We start from the raw sequence: 18,377 nt of genomic DNA on the forward strand, positions 1-18,377 counted from the left end.
GCTATCAATCTTCTCTTGATTCTTCATGGCTGAGAGCGTACAGTAGTTTCTGTAACATACTTAAACAAAACATGTGGTAAGCAAATATAGCAATGGCATCTTTGTACAATGCCAGAAGAAAATATACAAAAATAAATGTGAGTGCTGAAACTGATTATAACCTGGTCCGGAAAAAAAAACACAGCAGCAATAAATGTTTTCCTTTTAATAATACAAATAGAGGGGTTTACTCTATTCTATTTGTAGGCTGACAGCAATGGCTGTTGCTGACTTTGGACATTCTGTATGTAGCACATGTAACGCTCCCCACCCCCCACCACCTCCCCCGCTGGAGATCTTGTCATGGCTATTGCTAGGTGTAGCGCTGATTACCTGTGAGGTACAGTGAGCTGAGGTACCCGCGATGTAGTGGAGGAAGACAGGCAGACTTTTGGGGATTCTTCTGTTTTTTCCCTTCTTGGTGACAGCGCCTCCAGACATAGAGGGCTTCAGCAAGGCTGATGGCGGCCCCTGCTCTATGACACTCCTTACTCCTAATACCTCCCTCCACACAGACTGCCGTGGAGCCAGAAGTATAAATGAGGATAGTCTTTATTACAGCAGCCACTGCTGGTGTTGTTACAGTGTATGCTCCGGTTGATAAGGTAATCCCTGGCGTCTGGATGGTACTGGCCTGCGGGTAATGGTGAGGCCTCTCTGGGTTAGATTAGTGCCTCAGCCCATGAGGGACTGAGCACATGTCTCACTCCCAGCCGGGAGGAGAACTCAGAGCTCTTACCCCATGAAGGGATAGTCTGGAACCCCATTCACTAACTGAAGGACCCATCCATAAGGGATGTGACTCCACTACTTCTCTGGACCAGTTTCTCCATCGGACGGAGACATCGGTAAGGACACATCCTCCGGGCCGCAATGTCGGGATGTCCGGAACCCCAGGATGGTAATCGGCACGAAGCAGACATGCTCTGGAACCACCAAAGGAGACTCACCCAACACCCTCGGGGCAGTCGACTCACCCGCTAGCCGAGCTAACATTGGTTCCAGTCCTGGAACCGTTGATATCGATACCCCTGAGGTCATCTCAGGTACAGTAATGTTGGGACCTTGGTGTCCAGGTACTACGGTACACAGATCCATAGGAGGCCCAGCCAGGTATACATTTCCACGGCCATTTCACAGGATAGTACGGCTTGTTTGGAGGGAGTCAGACGTATCGGTGGAGTGTGGTATGCAAGGGCCGTACCAGCAGGCGCAGCATTTCAATCACTCAGCAAGATCACCTCTGCAGGGGGCACGGGATTGGCAGGCCACATGTATTGTGTTTCAAAATTTTGACATCGGGCCGTCGTGCTGACCTCTCCCCCAGGTAGTCTGCAGTAAGGGCATACACACCATACAAATTGCCATCCATAAACTGTTGCCACCAGAAAGCCTCCTGGCAGGGAATATTTTGTGTGATCCAGCTCTGACATGATTTTGGCCAAAATAGATGAGGTAGACATGGTAGAAAATCAGAGGACTAGCAGCAGCTCCTCACTTGTCAACAACTCCGCAGAAGTGAAGCTATACAGGGTGTGGCAACTCCTCTCATAGGTTGAGACAAAGTCCTGATTGGTCACAAGGCATGACTCCTCCCCTAGGTGGAACACGAAGTTGGGGGTGGGATGGACCAAGTAGCGACCAGGCTCCAGATGAGCCAGTCACAAAGAGAGGTGTGGCTACACTTTGCCGCCGAACAGGTTGCAACTTGTTACAAACTTTTTGCAGAAAAGGATTGCTTGCTTCTTGCAACCCATGCAGTCCCACTGTTTTGGCGGGAGCGCTATCTTGACTTTACTATGCACTCCATTTTCAGAACACTGCAATAGAGCTAGAATACAAGTACACGGGGTCCCTGGTGATGCCTCAGGGGCCCGCCTCGAAGGAGCACAAGGTCCCTCAGGGTACATTGTAAGAGGCCCGTCCCTTGTGGAACAAAAATGTGGGGTAACACGCTCCTGCAATAATTTTCCCACTGGATATGCCCCCAGAAGCACTGTATGTTGTGCTTGGTGCACGGGTTGCCCCAGAGCCTGAAAGGCCCCATCCCAGAAACACAGTCTATGTGTCTTGGTACCCAAGGGTCCTGACAGTATGTTGTGAAGGCCCTGGTCCATGTTCAAAAGTATGATGAAGGGTACACGCTCCCCGGTGACGCCTCGGGTTGTGCCCCAACTCGCAAAGTTCATTGTGCACTGGGTTCCTCACAGTGCGTGCAAAGGGTTGTCCTGTCCCTGTCTTGGACTACGATGAGGAGCCCTGCTGGATGCTCTCGACTCTACATCCAGTACCCGGTTTCCAACGCAAAGTGACCTCAACGGTGGTCCCTGCTTCCAGGTGGAAGATCAGCAGGGGTGCATCCATCATCGAGGGTGCCTCCATTGCTCCCGATGTGATAGTCGTCTCTGCGGAACCGGCACCCAATGACAACCCAGAAGTGGTGATCCAGGATATCGATCTGGCCTGGGTGGCAGGACATGAGAATGCCATCCGCTTCCTACAGCAGCACACGGAGATGCAACAGGCCTGAGTGTGCGTGGAAGCCTATGTGGCCGTCGGTGGAGAGCGTTTGGAGGAATACCTACGACGTGAGCAGGCCCGTGAGAGTGCTTCAGCTCCACAGGTCGGTGCAGAGGCAACCCCGATTATAGTACCGGTCGGTACTACTTCTGTTGCTGCTCCCATAACTCCTCCGGCGCTGCCAGTGGGGATTATTACTGCTGATGTCGTCATTCAATGGGATTAACTCAGTGACACTCCTGCTCTGGTGAGAACTTCTGCAGTACAAACTGTGGTGTTGTGGTGCCGGGAGCAGGAGCGAGACCATGTGCTGGTTAAGGCCAGTATTGAAGCCGTGGCCCCCACTTCCTGAGGAAATGACTTTTCATGAAACATGCAGGGTCAGAGGTCACGGCTACCAGAGGAAGTGTTTGTACAGCAGCTGAATCCCTTGTGTATCCAGAATCCAGGAGCAGCCTCTCCCCCCAGCATGTGCCTTCACAGAACACACAAACAGCATTGCCACAGGAGCTGCAGACGTCTGTGCTGTTGGAGGAGAATAGCAGCTGGCTTGCTAAAGATTTGGACACACATGTGAGCTTTAACTTGCCCTGTTGTAAGTAGGATTCTGGTTTTAACCACCAGATCGCCTTCAACAGAGAACCTTCTTCTTTTTATGGATATTTTGTGTCCATTTTATATTTTAATTAGTTTAAATTCTGTTTACAGCCTTGTGTTTGTATGTTAAATGTTGTTTGTTTTCTGTCTTTTGTTAGTGTGTTCATTAGTGTTATGTTAGTTTGTCCTATATTTATAGCAGTATACACTACAGTATGTAATATCTTTGTGCTTTATTCCATATATCTCGGATGCCTTCCACGAAGTTACAAGGTTGATCCGGATGAACAGGACTGTCCAACAAAGGAAGCTGCCATACTGAGAGAGAGACTATTTTCCCCAGAAAAGGAATGATGAGAGACTGTGCTGAAGCAGCTGAAGCAGGGATGTCCTGTCCTTAACATTGGACATACAGAAGAGAGATTCTCTGAGCTCTTGTGGGGCCAAGCTTCCCTAGGAAGGAAGGACGCGAGACCATGCTGAAGCGGGACGTCTGCTCCAAACCCTGGAGTAACAAATGAGCAAAACACTTTATTGCTGTGTTCAGAAACTTTATATGTTCAGCTATAGTAGTACCTGTATTGGGGTGGTAACCAGCTTAGCTGTCCATCCAGGTAGTAAGGGTTGAAGCTGAATGTGTAGTTAGTCTCTTAAAAGGACAAGGAGTTTATTTTATGATTTCGTTTTGACTTAAAGGGACGGTGGGCCTGTTAGTATATTATTTATTGAATGTCTTGATTTATATAGCGCCAAAAGTGTACTCGCTTCACAAAGAATACAGTACAGGGAATTATAATAATACAATAAGTGCAGCAAAATCACACAATAGCAAAGGAAATCCCTGCCTCGAAGAGTTTATAATCTAAGAATCTAAGAGTTTTGATGGGGAATTTACAGAGACAGCAGCTGAGGTAATAAGTGCTGTAGATGGCAGTGCTTGGCCACAATGGGTGGTAGGAGTGACTGAGTGTGGCACAGAAACAATGAGTGCAGGCTATTGGGATACTTGATTTGTGGGGCAAGTTTTAAGGTTATCCCTGTAAATAAACCCCATATGGAGAAATCCTACGTTTCCTGCCTTAATCTGGGACTAAAAGATGCAACAACGTGGTGTTAATTGTATAAAGAATGAAAACTATTTATTAAAACTTTCATATAAAGTATACTACTAAACTGTTTCATTGTGATTGATCTCAGCCCCTCTCTTCTATAGATATGTGTCTTATAAGGGTTATTCTTTGTATATTTGACACATATCTGACATAATTTTAAAAATGTACTCTTCTTGTATTTGGCAAGTCAGAAATTCTTAAAGGTTTTGATCCCATAAAGCAATTTGTGGTACAGAATGTGGGACAGATAATCTTATCTTAATATAAAGCTGTTGCACTATGCATGTACTCTACTATAATGCATTGTTTTATCTAATGTATGTTGCCTAATGTACATTCTCAGAGACACAATAAGGAATCAGACGTTAGTTATGTTGTTGACACTGGAATAAAAATAATCTTTATCTTAACATCACGTATCCAGGATTGTTGCTGCTTGAAGTAAGTGTTCCTGTTATGTGCAGAATAATTTCACGCTAGTGGAATGTTAGATAAACAATAACGTCAGAGGGCATGTGTTTTGCAATAAAGTCAAGAGCAGATGCTGTGCATACAGCAACAAGGCAACAATGCCAAACAGACAATGATTGTTATTATTTCCTTATAGTAAGGTAACATAACAGTAAATAACAGTACATTTTCAGATATCATTTTCTTAATTGGCTACAGTACAGCTTCTAATATCTGGCCTATAAAGAACTGATCTGTATGACCGTGCTGGGATATTTCTAGTGTAATCTGTCCTAAGTCAGTCTATGTGCAGCATGAGGATGAGTGTTGCTAGCAGTCCTGATTTTGTTAGTAGAGTGCCATTTTTGAGCATCTGTTCCAGAGATACTGTATCCAGTTCTTGGTTCCTTTTTCAGATTTAAAGTTTGTATGAGTGCTGTGTCTATGTAATTCCTGTGTTTACAATGCAATTTACTCTCCGCACAGTCATTGGCATCTGGTCTAAAATGATCAAATTAGGTTCAAATAGATTAGCGCGAGCTGTATTTATACGACTGCGTAACACTTACATGTGCATAATGTTTGTGTGTATTTGCATTATCAGACATCTTTAAAAACAAAATTATTTTCTGTGCGGACCTTTGTCTGCATCTATAATAGCTCTCTAAATTATTTCCTTTCTCCCGCCTCTTGGTCTATAGTCATGTAAAGCGTCTTGTGCCAGGTAGCATCTGTGCATCAAAGAGCAGCAGAAGCAGCCATTGCTCATCTAAATACATGGCAAAATGAATGTGTTCTTATAGTTTAGTCTAATTTGCACCTGATTCATGTAGGCACAAAATTAAGATGCCTTTCCCAATTAAAAACAGCCATTAGCATGACTCTAAACTGGACACAAGTGCAAGACAGTTGCTATTTAATGCATGTTCGCACATGTAGAACCCATTTAAATATATTAGGAATAGATACTCAATACTCAATTGAGATGAACTGCATTAGTTTCAGGTCCCCCTGCTGCCCGAGTTACAGGCCTCCGTATCGGGTCTCGGTATCTCTAGCAAGTTTAAATGTCCCGGTAACGTGGGCAGTGGCGTGGGACATTTAAACTTACAGGAGAGCTGCACCCGATATGGAGGCCTGTACCTCGGGAAGCAGGGGGTCTCCGGACCTGAAATGAATGCGGTTCAGCTCTGGAGACCTCCTGCTTCAATCCTATATAATAAAAACAAAAATTCAACAGCACGATCACCTGTAAGAGTTGTGCTGGGAGACAGTGGTACCGCTTCTCTCTGCGCAGCTCTTAGACTGGTGGCGGTCCAGTAGGATTAACGCAGCAGGAGTCCAATTCAGAAGCAGGGACCTGACCTATCACCTCTTTAATTCATTGACATACTACACCATGTTAGCTTTTACTTCCCTATTTGTCGGTGTTTAGGTCATCCTTGAACTTGCATTTTCCTTTGTGGATCCGGTGTGGGATCCCAAACCTTGAGCGGCATGAAATGATCACATTATGGGAAGTTTATTATCTATACCATTTATTTTGATGTATTTTTAGCACACTTATATAGTTAACATTGTTGACCTGTGTGCTTTCTTATTTATCCGTCTTATAGATACGTGTATGTCTCATAAATGTCTGTGTGTATATGTTCTTATTCATATATGTATGTACTTATGTGCGTGTATATGTACGCACGCATGCAGGAAAAGACAGAAAGTTATTTATTGCCCATTGAAGACAGTACAATCTTAAACATATACTCTGCAAGTCAAAATGACCATACAAACATGACATGAGCTACAGTACTAAAACCAATGTATAAGAGGATTCAGGGAGAAGAAGTAATACTACAAAGATGGGACACCGATTTTTCAGCCTTGAACCATTAGCTCCATAGCAAAGGATCAGGGCCGCTAACAGGGAGACATGTGTCCAGGGCCCAGTGGCTGCAGGGGGCCCCGCGGCCGGACAAAGCAGTTGGGCCTGACCTCTCGTGGTAGCCGGGCCCCGGCTCTCCCCAGCTGCAGGCCTCCCTACTCACCAACTGTCACACGCCACGCCCTCAGACGTTGTCAGAGGGTCCGGCGCGCGCCGGAAGTAAACTGGGCTCGAATTCCGATGCACGGCCGCATGAGAGGTCCGGCGTGCGCGCTGACATCAGACGCTCTGTGTGGGACAGAGTGAGGGAGAGACCTGCAGCTCGGGAGAGCCGGAAACCACGAAAGGTCGGGCCCAACTGCTTTCTCCGGCCGCCAGGCCTCCCCAAAGCCACGGAGCCCGGCCAGAGGCCTGACACCTGAGACCAGCCCCAAGGTAAGGGTTTATATGTATTGGGTGGGGGAGGTTATATGTATTGGGGTTTTTTTTTTTATGTATTGGGGGTTTTTATATGTATTGTTTTTTAAATATGTATTGTTCTTTTAGCATCTGCTGTGCGATGCGCTTTCTGACCAGCAGACTTGGGGAGAATTTGTTCCTATAAAGTACACCTAGTTTGGCATAGGTTTTGGATGTCAGGGTATCAATGCATCCCAAATGTTAAATGGGAGTCAAACCATATGCTCAAGTATTTAAAACTAGTAACAGGAGTTAGGGTGGTATTAGCGTTGGTTCTGATGTGGAGCTCAGTCATTGGGAGCTTTAAAAATGTAGTCTTGGTCCCAAATACCATTGTTACAGTCTTGTCAGTGTTTAAAAACAGTTTGTTTTGGGAAATCCAATTTTTAAGTCTTAAAAAGTCAGATTGAAGTATGTGTTCAAGGTCGGAGAGGCTATGGCTGTGTGCATATAGGATTGTGTAATCTGCATACATGTGTATTAAAGCTCCCTTACAAGCTGTAGGAAGAGCATTGATGAACACTGAGAAGAGTAGAGCCTTGCCGGACACCACAAGTGATATCCAATTGGTTGGAGTTAGAGCCTGAGATGGACACATATTGGGATCTACCTGATAGGTAGGACTGAAACCAGTTTAAAGCATGCTTCCCTATTCCAGAGCTCTGGAGTTTGTTAAGCAGGATAGCATGATCAACAGTATCAAAAGCCTTTGCAATCGGTTTGGCAATGGCTGGGGCACTGATTCTTAGGCTGAGTCCCCGCTAACGCTGAGCGGGCTGAGCGGACGGCGCTTGCGGCGGGGACTTACATATATAGATATACGTAAGTACCCGCTCACACGGTGCGCGCGGCGCTCTTGCGGGGGCACACACGCTCACCCGAGATCGGCGCTTAGGTAAACAAAAAACCTATACTTACCCGCACGCTCAACTACCCGCAATGCCCCCCTCCCCCACGCTCGTACAAGCAGGACACCCGGCGCTCATGCTTGGAGTGCTCTCCAAGCATGAGCGCGCTCAGCGCCAGCGGGGACTCAGCCCTAGGAACTTAGATTGCAGTAAGTCAGGTCCACATTGACATGTAAAATGTCAGCTAGGAATCTAATATTGTATGTGTGGGTTGATCTAACCCTCAAAAAACCCACTGTACACACGTGTCATTGCAATGACTGAATGGACCATTTCAGATAAATGTGTGGGCCATGTAAATACCCCCACTTTTTAATAAACTACCAGCATACAATCTTCAACAAGCTATCACACTTTATAGAGTAAGGGACTTTATGTCTTTACAACAAGAACAAGATGCCAGAAGCCTTGGTTTGCTGACCACTGCAGGCTGCATTGAATCTCTATGCAAGAACATCACAGATGAGCAGGAAATCAGTCAATGCATGTTAGAAAAGAGAGTGTAAAAATACAATCACAGGACATGTCTGATATCTGTTAATCCAGCAAAGACATTTCTGAGCTAATTTAGCAAAATCTCCAAACTACAATACCGAGGAAAAAAACTGCACCATTTTTATCAAAGAATATTTTTCCCATTGAAAACAATGGGATTTTTCTCTTTGATACTGTACATTTTATGCAGTACTTTTGTACCAGATTTGCAACTAGGAAACGTTGCTAAATAATCTTCTAGCTAAAGAAAACATAGATCAACGGGAGATACAGTATAAGCATTGCATAGCAGAGGCCAATGATACTAGTGCCAATTAGGTACAGGTTTTGTATTCTTCCACATATAGCACATGCACATTTTAAAGGGGAAATCCCTCCTAGGTAAAAAGAGAATAAGATAAATCGTACAATGACAGGAATTTCACTTCAGTATCAGCAACTTGTACTTTTATTAAGCAGACAGATACCGTGTAGCACGTCTGCTTAATAAAAGTAGCAGATGCTGATACTTAAGTGAAACTGCTGTCATGGAGCAACGGGTCTTATTGAAGTTTTTACTGCAGACTTGTGTAGCAGAAGGATCCCTACACAGAACCTGCCAGCACCACCATCTGAACTACCATCTTATCGACTCCAGACAAGGTAACCACATCACTTCCTTTTTAAAATTACTCCCAGGTCCACAGTAAACTAATGCCAGTGGCAGGTTTAGGGGGGCGGGGGAGTTATATCAGGGTGATTGAGGCCTTCTTTACGCAGAAATGTTTTTAGATCCTATTTGTAAGTTAGCAAACATGGTGAGATGAGACTTCAGCAAAGGAATGGAAGCAGGCACACGGTCTTACTAAAGGTGCAGTTTATTGTGCCACCAAAGGTCCAACGTTTCGGCAAATAGATTGCCTTTATCAAGGAGAGGGCTACAGAACATGTTAAACATACCACAATATATACACAAATGGGTACTCACCCCCCCACGATCACTGCTGCCTTGCTCCTGATGAGATGAGACTTCAGACCATAAGAAATTCAACTTATAAACAGGGAGAAGGAGCGGCTCAGTGAGTAAAGACACTGACTGGCACGGAGTTTGAAGCTGGGGAGCCCGGTTCAATTCCCAGTGTCGGCTCCTTGTGACCTTGGGCAAGTCATTAAGTTATTAAGAATTTATATTAGTGTTAGGGACCCCTGGAAATGTGGTCTGCCGTGTAGTGGCTCAGAGGCTTACAACACTTTGGCCAAAATGTTAAACTAAAAGACCATTTTATTTAATAGATATCTATACATATATATTTAGGCACTGTACCGTGTATAGGTTTCACTGGATGTGCACTGAGCTCTGTCTGTGTTTCATGTTCTGTCTCTGGTTTTAAATATATATCGCCATGCTCAGTAGCACTCCTCTGTGACACCTATATGCTTATATATATGTTGTGGTTATTTTGGGGGTTCAATATGAGCCTGCAGGTGTCCTGTATGTTTTACAAATTTTGTTCAGCTGGTCTTGGCTGATTGGAAGGTGGCTCTTCCTATCTTGTTAAAGCTCACCCCCTCCCACATTTAAATGGTTAAAAGCTCACTCCATAGCATCTCCCACTCTCAGGAGAACTTGCTTGCTTGCAGTATGATTGTGACAAATCTAATACAGAGTGCTTTTCCTGGTAATGTACAGGTTAATAAAAGCTTCAATCAGACTTAGAACTATGCAACTAATTTTGACAGATTTATTATAAATCATTCTTCCTGGTAATGCACAGGTTATTAAGAATTTATATTAGTGTTAGGGACCCTTGAGATGTGGTCTGCCGTGTAGTGGCTCAGGGGCTTACAACACTTTGGCCAAAATGTTAAACTAAAAGACCATTTTATTTAATAGATATCTATACATATATATTTAGGCACTGTACAGTGTATAGGTTTCACTGGATGTGCACTGAGCTCTGTCTGTGTTTCATGTTCTGTCTCTGGTTTTAAATATATATCGCCATGCTCAGTAGCACTCCTCTGTGACACCTATATGCTTATATATATGTTGTGGTTATTTTGGGGGTTCAATATGAGCCTGCAGGTGTCCTGTATGTTTTACAAATTTTGTTCAGCTGGTCTTGGCTGATTGGAAGGTGGCTCTTCCTATCTTGTTAAAGCTCACCCCCTCCCACATTTAAATGGTTAAAAGCTCACTCCATAGCATCTCCCACTCTCAGGAGAACTTGCTTGCTTGCAGTATGATTGTGACAAATCTAATACAGAGTGCTTTTCCTGGTAATGTACAGGTTAATAAAAGCTTCAATCAGACTTAGAACTATGCAACTAATTTTGACAGATTTATTATAAATCATTCTTCCTGGTAATGCACAGGTTATTAAGAATTTATATTAGTGTTAGGGACCCTTGAGATGTGGTCTGCCGTGTAGTGGCTCAGGGGCTTACAACACTTTGGCCAAAATGTTAAACTAAAAGACCATTTTATTTAATAGATATCTATACATATATATTTAGGCACTGTACAGTGTATAGGTTTCACTGGATGTGCACTGAGCTCTGTCTGTCTCTGGTTTTAAACTTTTATTAAGCAGACAGACAGATACCGTGTAGCACGTCTGCTTAATAAAAGTAGCAGATGCTGATACTTAAGTGAAACTGCTGTCATGGTGCAACGGGTCTTATTGAAGTTTTTACTGCAGACTTGTGTAGCAGAAGGATCCCTACACAGAACCTGCCAGCACCACCATCTGAACTACCATCTTATCGACTCCAGACAAGGTAACCACATCACTTCATTTTTTAAATTACTCCTAGGTCCACAGTAAACTAATGCCAGTGGCAGGTTTAGGGGGGCGGGGGAGTTATAGTGATGGTGATTGAGGCCTTCTTTACCCAGAAATGTTTTTAGATCCTTTTTGTAAGTTAGTAAACATGGTGATATGAGACTTCAGACCATAAGAAATTCTACTTGTAAACTCAACTTGGCCAGCTATGTGGGATTACACATTTAATAAGATGCATGGTGTGAATGGCCTAACATAATACTTCTGCATCTGTATTTATTTCTAGTGTGGAGAAAAGTAAAAGGATCCGTTTAATTAACTTTTCAAATTGTATCAATTATATAAACATACACTGTAAGTGAACTAAACACCTAAAGAAGAAACCCATGATGTTTGGAAATCTCTGTACACTATAATTAATATTATATATAATTATATATAATTAACCCTTATGTTGGCCGTCTTAAAAGTATCACAACCTGCAACAAATCTTTCTTATACAGTAACATGTTTATTTTGTATAGATTTGCTTGTATGTATACTATTGTCATAGCTTGATTATAATATTCTGGCACATTATAAAGGCTCACTGACAATTTCACACATCCCTAGCAATTTCCCACAATCAAGAAGTTAAACCGATTTTGAATGTCTTCCATGTCCAGAAACATTCATGATGCATAATTAAAAAAATGTGAATTATTCATTCCCACTTACTGCAATCTCTCTACAGGCGGACATGGATATTCCTGTACCTTCAATTTGCTTCAGTGCATATTCTTTTTCATCCTTTCTGCACAGACAAAAAAAAAGATGAATGTGTTAATATTCTTGTCATGAACAGATGGCACAAACTTTCCCCGTGCTATATTTCATGCTGCAATCACATATCCCTATATGTTTAAAGATAAGGGAGTTTGTGGGTTTTACGGCTTTTGAAAAACAAGGTGTACTTTAAGTTTGTTAGTTTTTAGCTGAATCAATGCTTTAAAGAACAGATATTAGATTAAAGAGAGTATGTAGCCAGGCTGGTTTTCTTGGCTACTAAGTCTGCCCTCCCTGGCAGTAAGTCCTGGTAAGAGCAGGCCTGCCAGGAGTTACCATGGGTTTTCCACACTCATAGTAGCTTCTTTCAGTGACAGGGGAGGCGGTGGGACTAGGCCTGTGTGTGTTCAATCACTGGATTCAAACCTGGTACCTACTTCCCTTGTACTCAAGGAGCTGCACTGCTAAATTTAGTCAGTGCCTCTACCTCCTTGAGAGAGGATGGTCTACCCTAACAATTGTGCAGGGCTCTGCCAATCTGTATTCACTCCCCTAGGTATACCCCTTACTCCACCAGGGAGTAAGGGAAGAGAAAGGACTGCTTCAGGGCTCCTTGGCCTGGAGTGGAGGTCCAGGGTACATCCTGAGGGTAAAGCTTCACGAAGTGAAGTATGCTGTGTATGCTGTTCCATCTGTCAGTGTACTAAATAAAGTGATCCTGTTCAAAGATATCTTCCTGCCTGAGACTTCAATCTATCAGGGGGAGGGAAAGTAAGTTCTCCTGCAGGGATTGTCCCCACATCCCTGGGGTCTGCAAGAGATGGAGGCGCTGTCACTGTGAGAAAGAATTAGTTACTACCCCAGGAGCCTGTTCTGTTCTACTCCACAACACCGCAGGATGCTCAGATCTACTGTAAGCCAGCAGGTATGCACCACACCACACCGTGTAATGGCGAAATCTCCCAGAGAGGGGGGAAACACTGTTACAAATAAAACACTGCAGAACTGCATCCAACATAAATGATTAAGAGAAGCATCCCTTGCCTTGAACTTAAACATCTAAAATGTTACAGATACAGTACAAAATACACAAGATGCAAGAAATAGAATGAGTCTAGAGATGGCAGCGCAGTCATGGTGTAAATCTACAAGAATTATTTATTGAAGAAGTGTTTTGTTTTTTTAAATGGGACTTGAAGTTGGGAAGAGAATGTACTTTTCTGATGCTCGGGAAAATGAGTTCTAGAGTTAGGAGCAAGAAGGAAGGCATTCTAAGTGAGGATTTTCCTTCCAAACCTGGACCTCTTGAATAGGAGTTTCATTATTACCCACGTTCCTATGACCCAGTCATTCCATGTGATTGCATCTCTTACCACTTCATATTATTTCACTTTTTATTCAACATAATACACTATATTAACATTTTAGATCTTCTATCCCCAATCTTTGGAAGTTGCACTGTTTTTTTGCATAAAAATAATTTAACAAACAGGTTACTGTTATACTTACATTAGTTCCTAGTTGTAAATAATAGTTGGCCGTAATAGACATTTTTTTAGAGCATGTGTTGGCTATCATATCTTATAATATCTTAATTGAGGCACTCAAATGATTAATAGAATATAATCTGACCAGCCTATATTTATGGCTACATAATATTATAAGGAAGGTGAGTGGTGGAGATGCTGAGATAATTTGACAGCCAATAAACCATATCTCAACTTCCACACAACTTTCTTGTCAAATAAAAACATATGAGAAATATTTGTTATGTGGAACTTACGTGATCTTGTAGTTTATGCTCAGCAGAAAAGCAGATAGCTGCATGTTGCCTTGTTAAAAAGTTAGGATGGCTATGAGGGTGTGTACCTTCAAAATCCTATATGCTCTTTTTAATTACCGTATTTGCCAGATTATAGGGTGACCCTGAATCTAAGGTGACCCCCTAATTTCAGTAGTAGCTAGAAAGAAACACACTGTGTCTCTGTCTCTGTGTCTATCTCCCTGTCTTTGTGTGTCTGTGTGTCCGTCTCTCTCGGTTTGAGCTTCCTGCCACAAGCAACATGGCTGCTTCAGGCCTCCAAGGTGGAGCTTCCTCCGTTTTACCTTCATACCTCATACATCCGACTGCTGATTACAAAACCGGTAATTGTAATGTATTAAGCTTCCTTGGGTTGCTATAGCAGCCATTTAGAAAAGTACAACACTTTCTCTTTTGAAATAGGCAGCCATATTGGGTGCACAGAGAAGCAGGATCTTTGTCGATTGATTACGGGAAAACGGATTGATCGGCATCTTATATTTCCTTAAAGGTATAGAACTGCTGCATTTATTCAAACAAAAATAAAATGGCATGAGGAAATGCTCCTAATAACTTAATTTTTTTAACAATTCCTACTGCAAATGAAGCTATATATATGTAACGGGTATTCCCCCACCCAATCGCAAATAGGGTCTCCTAGAGGAAATGCTACTCTGGTTACAAGGCATAATAGTGTGGCGCACCTGCTGGCTTACAGGACTTCTGAGTCTCCCGCTTGATGGTATTATGGGGAAGGTCAGGACAGGCTTCTGGGGACATACCCAGTACGTACTCACGGTGACAGTGCCTCCATCTATTGCAGGCCCCAGGATATGGGGTGGAATCCCTGGAATAGAAAGTCCCACTCAGGGATGAGAGATTCCAGTCTCACAACCGCTTCTTTATAATCAGGAACACTTTATTGCCTCTGCAGCACACTGTACAGCATACACAGTCACAGCAGTACTTCTCAGGAGTTCTCCCTCAGGATGACCCTGGCCTTCCACTCCCAGTCAGGGCCCTGGAAGCAGGCCTAGCTCTTCCACTACTCCCTATCAGAGTACTGGGAACAGTCTACCAGCCTCTCCCAGAGGGAGGGCCTCAAGCCTGCCAGGTCCCTGACAGCTCGGTTTGGTAAGACTCAGCTCCTCTCAGGGTAGGAGCAACTGACTCAATACAGGAAATGCAGATCATTAAGACAGATACAACAAGAGCCCGCCCCTGTCCCTTATTGGACACAGGCCTGACTGCACTGCTTTCTCTGCCTCACTGATCTGCAGTGAGTGGGGAGAACCCATCTTAACTCCTGGCAGACCTGCCCTTACCAGAGATTATTGCACAGAAGGAGGACAGAATAATAGCCTAAACCTACGAGGGCTATACTCTCCCTCTGCTGGAATCCAATGGTCCCCACTTGGACCTAAATTTGTGGGTCCATCCTGCAGGTGAACAACCTGTACAAAACAAAATAACATGACATATTATTCACCATAATACAGTGTTATTACATTTGCAGGTTATACACCCTCCTTAGATGGTGACACAAAAGAACTAGGATTACTCCCAACGTGGAGAATCTGCTACTAACAGCAATACCTGGGATCAGGTTCCTTTACTACCCTCAGGATATGTATTTACTTGTACTAGTTATACCCTTTTAGGGTGGCCTGCGCACAGCATGGTCCACTGGGTTTGGAGCAGAAGTACCATAACACGCTGGGTGGCATACTGGACACCTACAATCATCCCATAATTTAGATATGGGTGCTAATGGTCGGAGAGGATCATGGCCATACACTTTCGCAAGGCATCTCCTGGAGATGTAAGGCACCCTTTCTTCATTATACCAATTCTCTAGGGAGCTATTAGTATCCCAATTTTCCTCGTCTGATATTTCCTCATCATCAGAACTATATCCCCTGTCCTCATCAGTGGAACCCATTTCAAACTCAATGCCCCCCTCTACTGAGTGGTGAAAAAAAAGTAATGACTTTTGGTGATTTCTGACAACTCTGTCAGACACTGGAGGCACATAGGGTTTTACCTGAGCAACAGGCACAATATGAACAACATCATTACCCAAATCCCCAGAGTCCTGAACCAAACCCACCCAGTCCTTGTAATCAGTGAATGGCTTGGGGACCCCCTGTTCACCCAGTGACCCATGGTGACTGTATCTGGAATCCGAACCAGATGGGCCAGGGACAGGGGCAATTGCAGGGGTAATGGGGCCAGAGACTGGGGCATAGGAAGCAACAGTGTCCGGGGCAAAGTCCTTGGCTTCAGCTAGGCCACGGCCTACCGCAGGGGACGTTGGCTGCTTAGACGCAGCCACGACAGGCCAGCGTTTCCCTCGGTCTACCACCCTGTAAATGTAGTGGTCCATTTCTTGCCTAGAGAGGGCGCTACTCACCGGAGCGGTCGCAGCACAGTCCCAGTCCGCTCCTGAGGTCGCCTTGTAAGTGACGTCATCCTCTCGCGAGGTCGCGTCATCTTGTGTCAGGTCCCGCACAAGAAGTACGTCATTCGCAGGACGGGGTACCGGGAGCTCGACGCTGTCCTTCATGCGGAAGTAAGCGCTGGGATGAGCCTCGTCTCCGGACTCCTCCGACACACTGGGAGTCACCACGGCCGTGGGACTGCTACGCAGCTCCGGCCGCAGCAGCGCCTGCTTCCGAGGGATGTCAATATGCAGCGGGCCCACAGCAGGGTCCGCAGCAGATGCTTCAGCTTCTTCTGGGTGGTCCGCCGGCTGGCGCATCACCACGACTGGTTGGCTACTGTCATCAGTAGACAAGGATGGGGGTAGGGACACCTCCGCAGGGGAACATCGTCGGGGCACCTCACATTTACTGGCGGCAATCGGCATGAAGCGGTCCTGCTCCGGCGGTACCAGTGGTAGCGATCCCCATTCTCCCTGGGCAGTCACCTTACCCTTCGTTGATTCCGTTTCTGGAACCGGGGTGCACGGACCCCCTGGAACATTTGTTGGGGCGCACGGGCCCTCCGCATGGGTAGCATCGACATGGCCCACATCGCATAGCATAACCGCTGGGTCATCAGGCTTTGCTGACACCAGAGGACCGGCTCTGGCTCGTCAGGTTCGATCACCTCACCCGGTAGCATTTGGGTTGCGGTCCCTGGAACCGGCTCGGGCCTTGTCTCAGTCGTCGGGGCTTGGTACACCCCAATGGTAGGCATTAGCAGGCTAGACACAAGATGGCTTGCCCCATTCACAAAGAGAATAGCCCCCCAGGTATGCACAGTCAGGGCCCAAACACCGCAAGCTGGTGATCCCATCAGTGAGTACATCCAGGAAACCTTCTGGCAGCGAGTAATAGGCAAAGTCCATATCGCCTGCTCTTACTTTATGTATACACGGGCACAAAAGAAAGGGGTAACTCACTCCTCTGGCCCGCCATGTTTCATCAGTCTGAGGTTGCGGCAGCTCGCATCCAGCTCCTCCTTCAGTTTGGGTAAAGCTCTGGGATTGTCTCTCATTGTGCCCCCTCCCTCTGGTGGAGATTAGAGATGGGGCACTCGGTAGTAAGGCGTGACTCTGGCTTTCACTGTGACCCCTCCCTCTGGTGGAGATTAGAGGAGGGTCACTGGGTGTTACCTCATGATGTGGACTCTTCGCTGAGCCTGTCACAGGGCAGGGGGCCGCGGCTCCTGCTTTCACGCCACTTCCTGCGCATAGGCGGGGCTCTAGCTTTCGCGCCAGACCTGGCCAAATCTCTGCAAATACTCTGCTCACAGTCTTTTTGCACGCAGCACGTGCGCCATCCAGACTCGGCGGGAAACGCCATTTTAGCTTCTTCGCAGTCGCCATCTTAGGTGAACCCACAATTTTCACTGTAGCGCAACCCTCACTGTTTGGCAGGGAACTCGGTCTCTTGTGAACACTGCAATACATGTAGCCTCTGGCAAGTGGTAAACTCGGCATACCCCAGGCTAGGCAAAACTCTTTGTTTGTATACTGCACATGATGACAGTCCATACACGTGCTCTGTGGTTCATAGTCTGGCTACTGGCTAGTAGTATTCTGGGCTCTTCCATGTGCAGTACTCTTGTGTCTCCCCCTCTTGGCTGCCAGTATCGTGGATCCTATCCAGGGGTCCCTCCTAACTGCGTTAACCAGGACACCCCCTAGGCATCCTGACTACCCGCCTCAGGTTTGACTAGAACAGCAATAGCCTTGTCTCCAGACCTATTCACCCTTTAGGGCAGTCTAAGACGTGCTTTGCAAGGTTTTTCGTTCTCCTGACTACCCCTAGACTTCCCCCTTTCAGCAGCACTTGTTCTGGAAGCATTCTTTCAATCTTTCTGTTTTGCGTCGCTGAAAGCCTGTCCTGATTATCTCAGCAGTGCCTCCAATTGTAACGGGTCTTCCCCCACCCAATCGTAAATAGGGTCTCCTAGGGGAAATGCTACTCTGGTTACAAGGCATAATAGTGTGGCGCACCTGCTGGCTTACAGGACTCCTGAGTCTCCCGCTTGATGGTATTATGGGGAAGGCCAGGGCAGGCTTCTGGGGACATACCCAGTACGTACTCACGGTGACAGTGCCTCCATCTATTGCAG

The 18,377-nt window shown here is 45.3% G+C and overlaps 1 protein-coding gene across 7 annotated transcripts in view; it reads right to left on the minus strand.

The window, feature by feature from the left end:
• The window catches only part of CDK19 (cyclin dependent kinase 19), a 285,352-nt gene that overhangs the window by 203,543 nt on the left and 63,432 nt on the right, over positions 1-18,377 (minus strand). For 5 of the 7 annotated variants that reach the window (XM_075597621.1, XM_075597620.1, XM_075597617.1 and 2 more), the window contains exon 2: positions 11,945-12,020. In XM_075597621.1, the coding sequence (XP_075453736.1) occupies positions 11,945-11,968 (24 nt within the window). In that variant the 5' untranslated portion in view covers positions 11,969-12,020. Of the gene's footprint in view, positions 1-11,944; positions 12,021-14,590; positions 14,773-18,377 lie in introns of those variants that run through there. The other 2 variants (XM_075597618.1, XM_075597622.1) reach the window with 2 other exon arrangements.

The sequence above is a fragment of the Ascaphus truei genome, chromosome 4 (genome assembly GCF_040206685.1).
Source record: "Ascaphus truei isolate aAscTru1 chromosome 4, aAscTru1.hap1, whole genome shotgun sequence".
Taxonomy (NCBI): domain Eukaryota; kingdom Metazoa; phylum Chordata; class Amphibia; order Anura; family Ascaphidae; genus Ascaphus; species Ascaphus truei.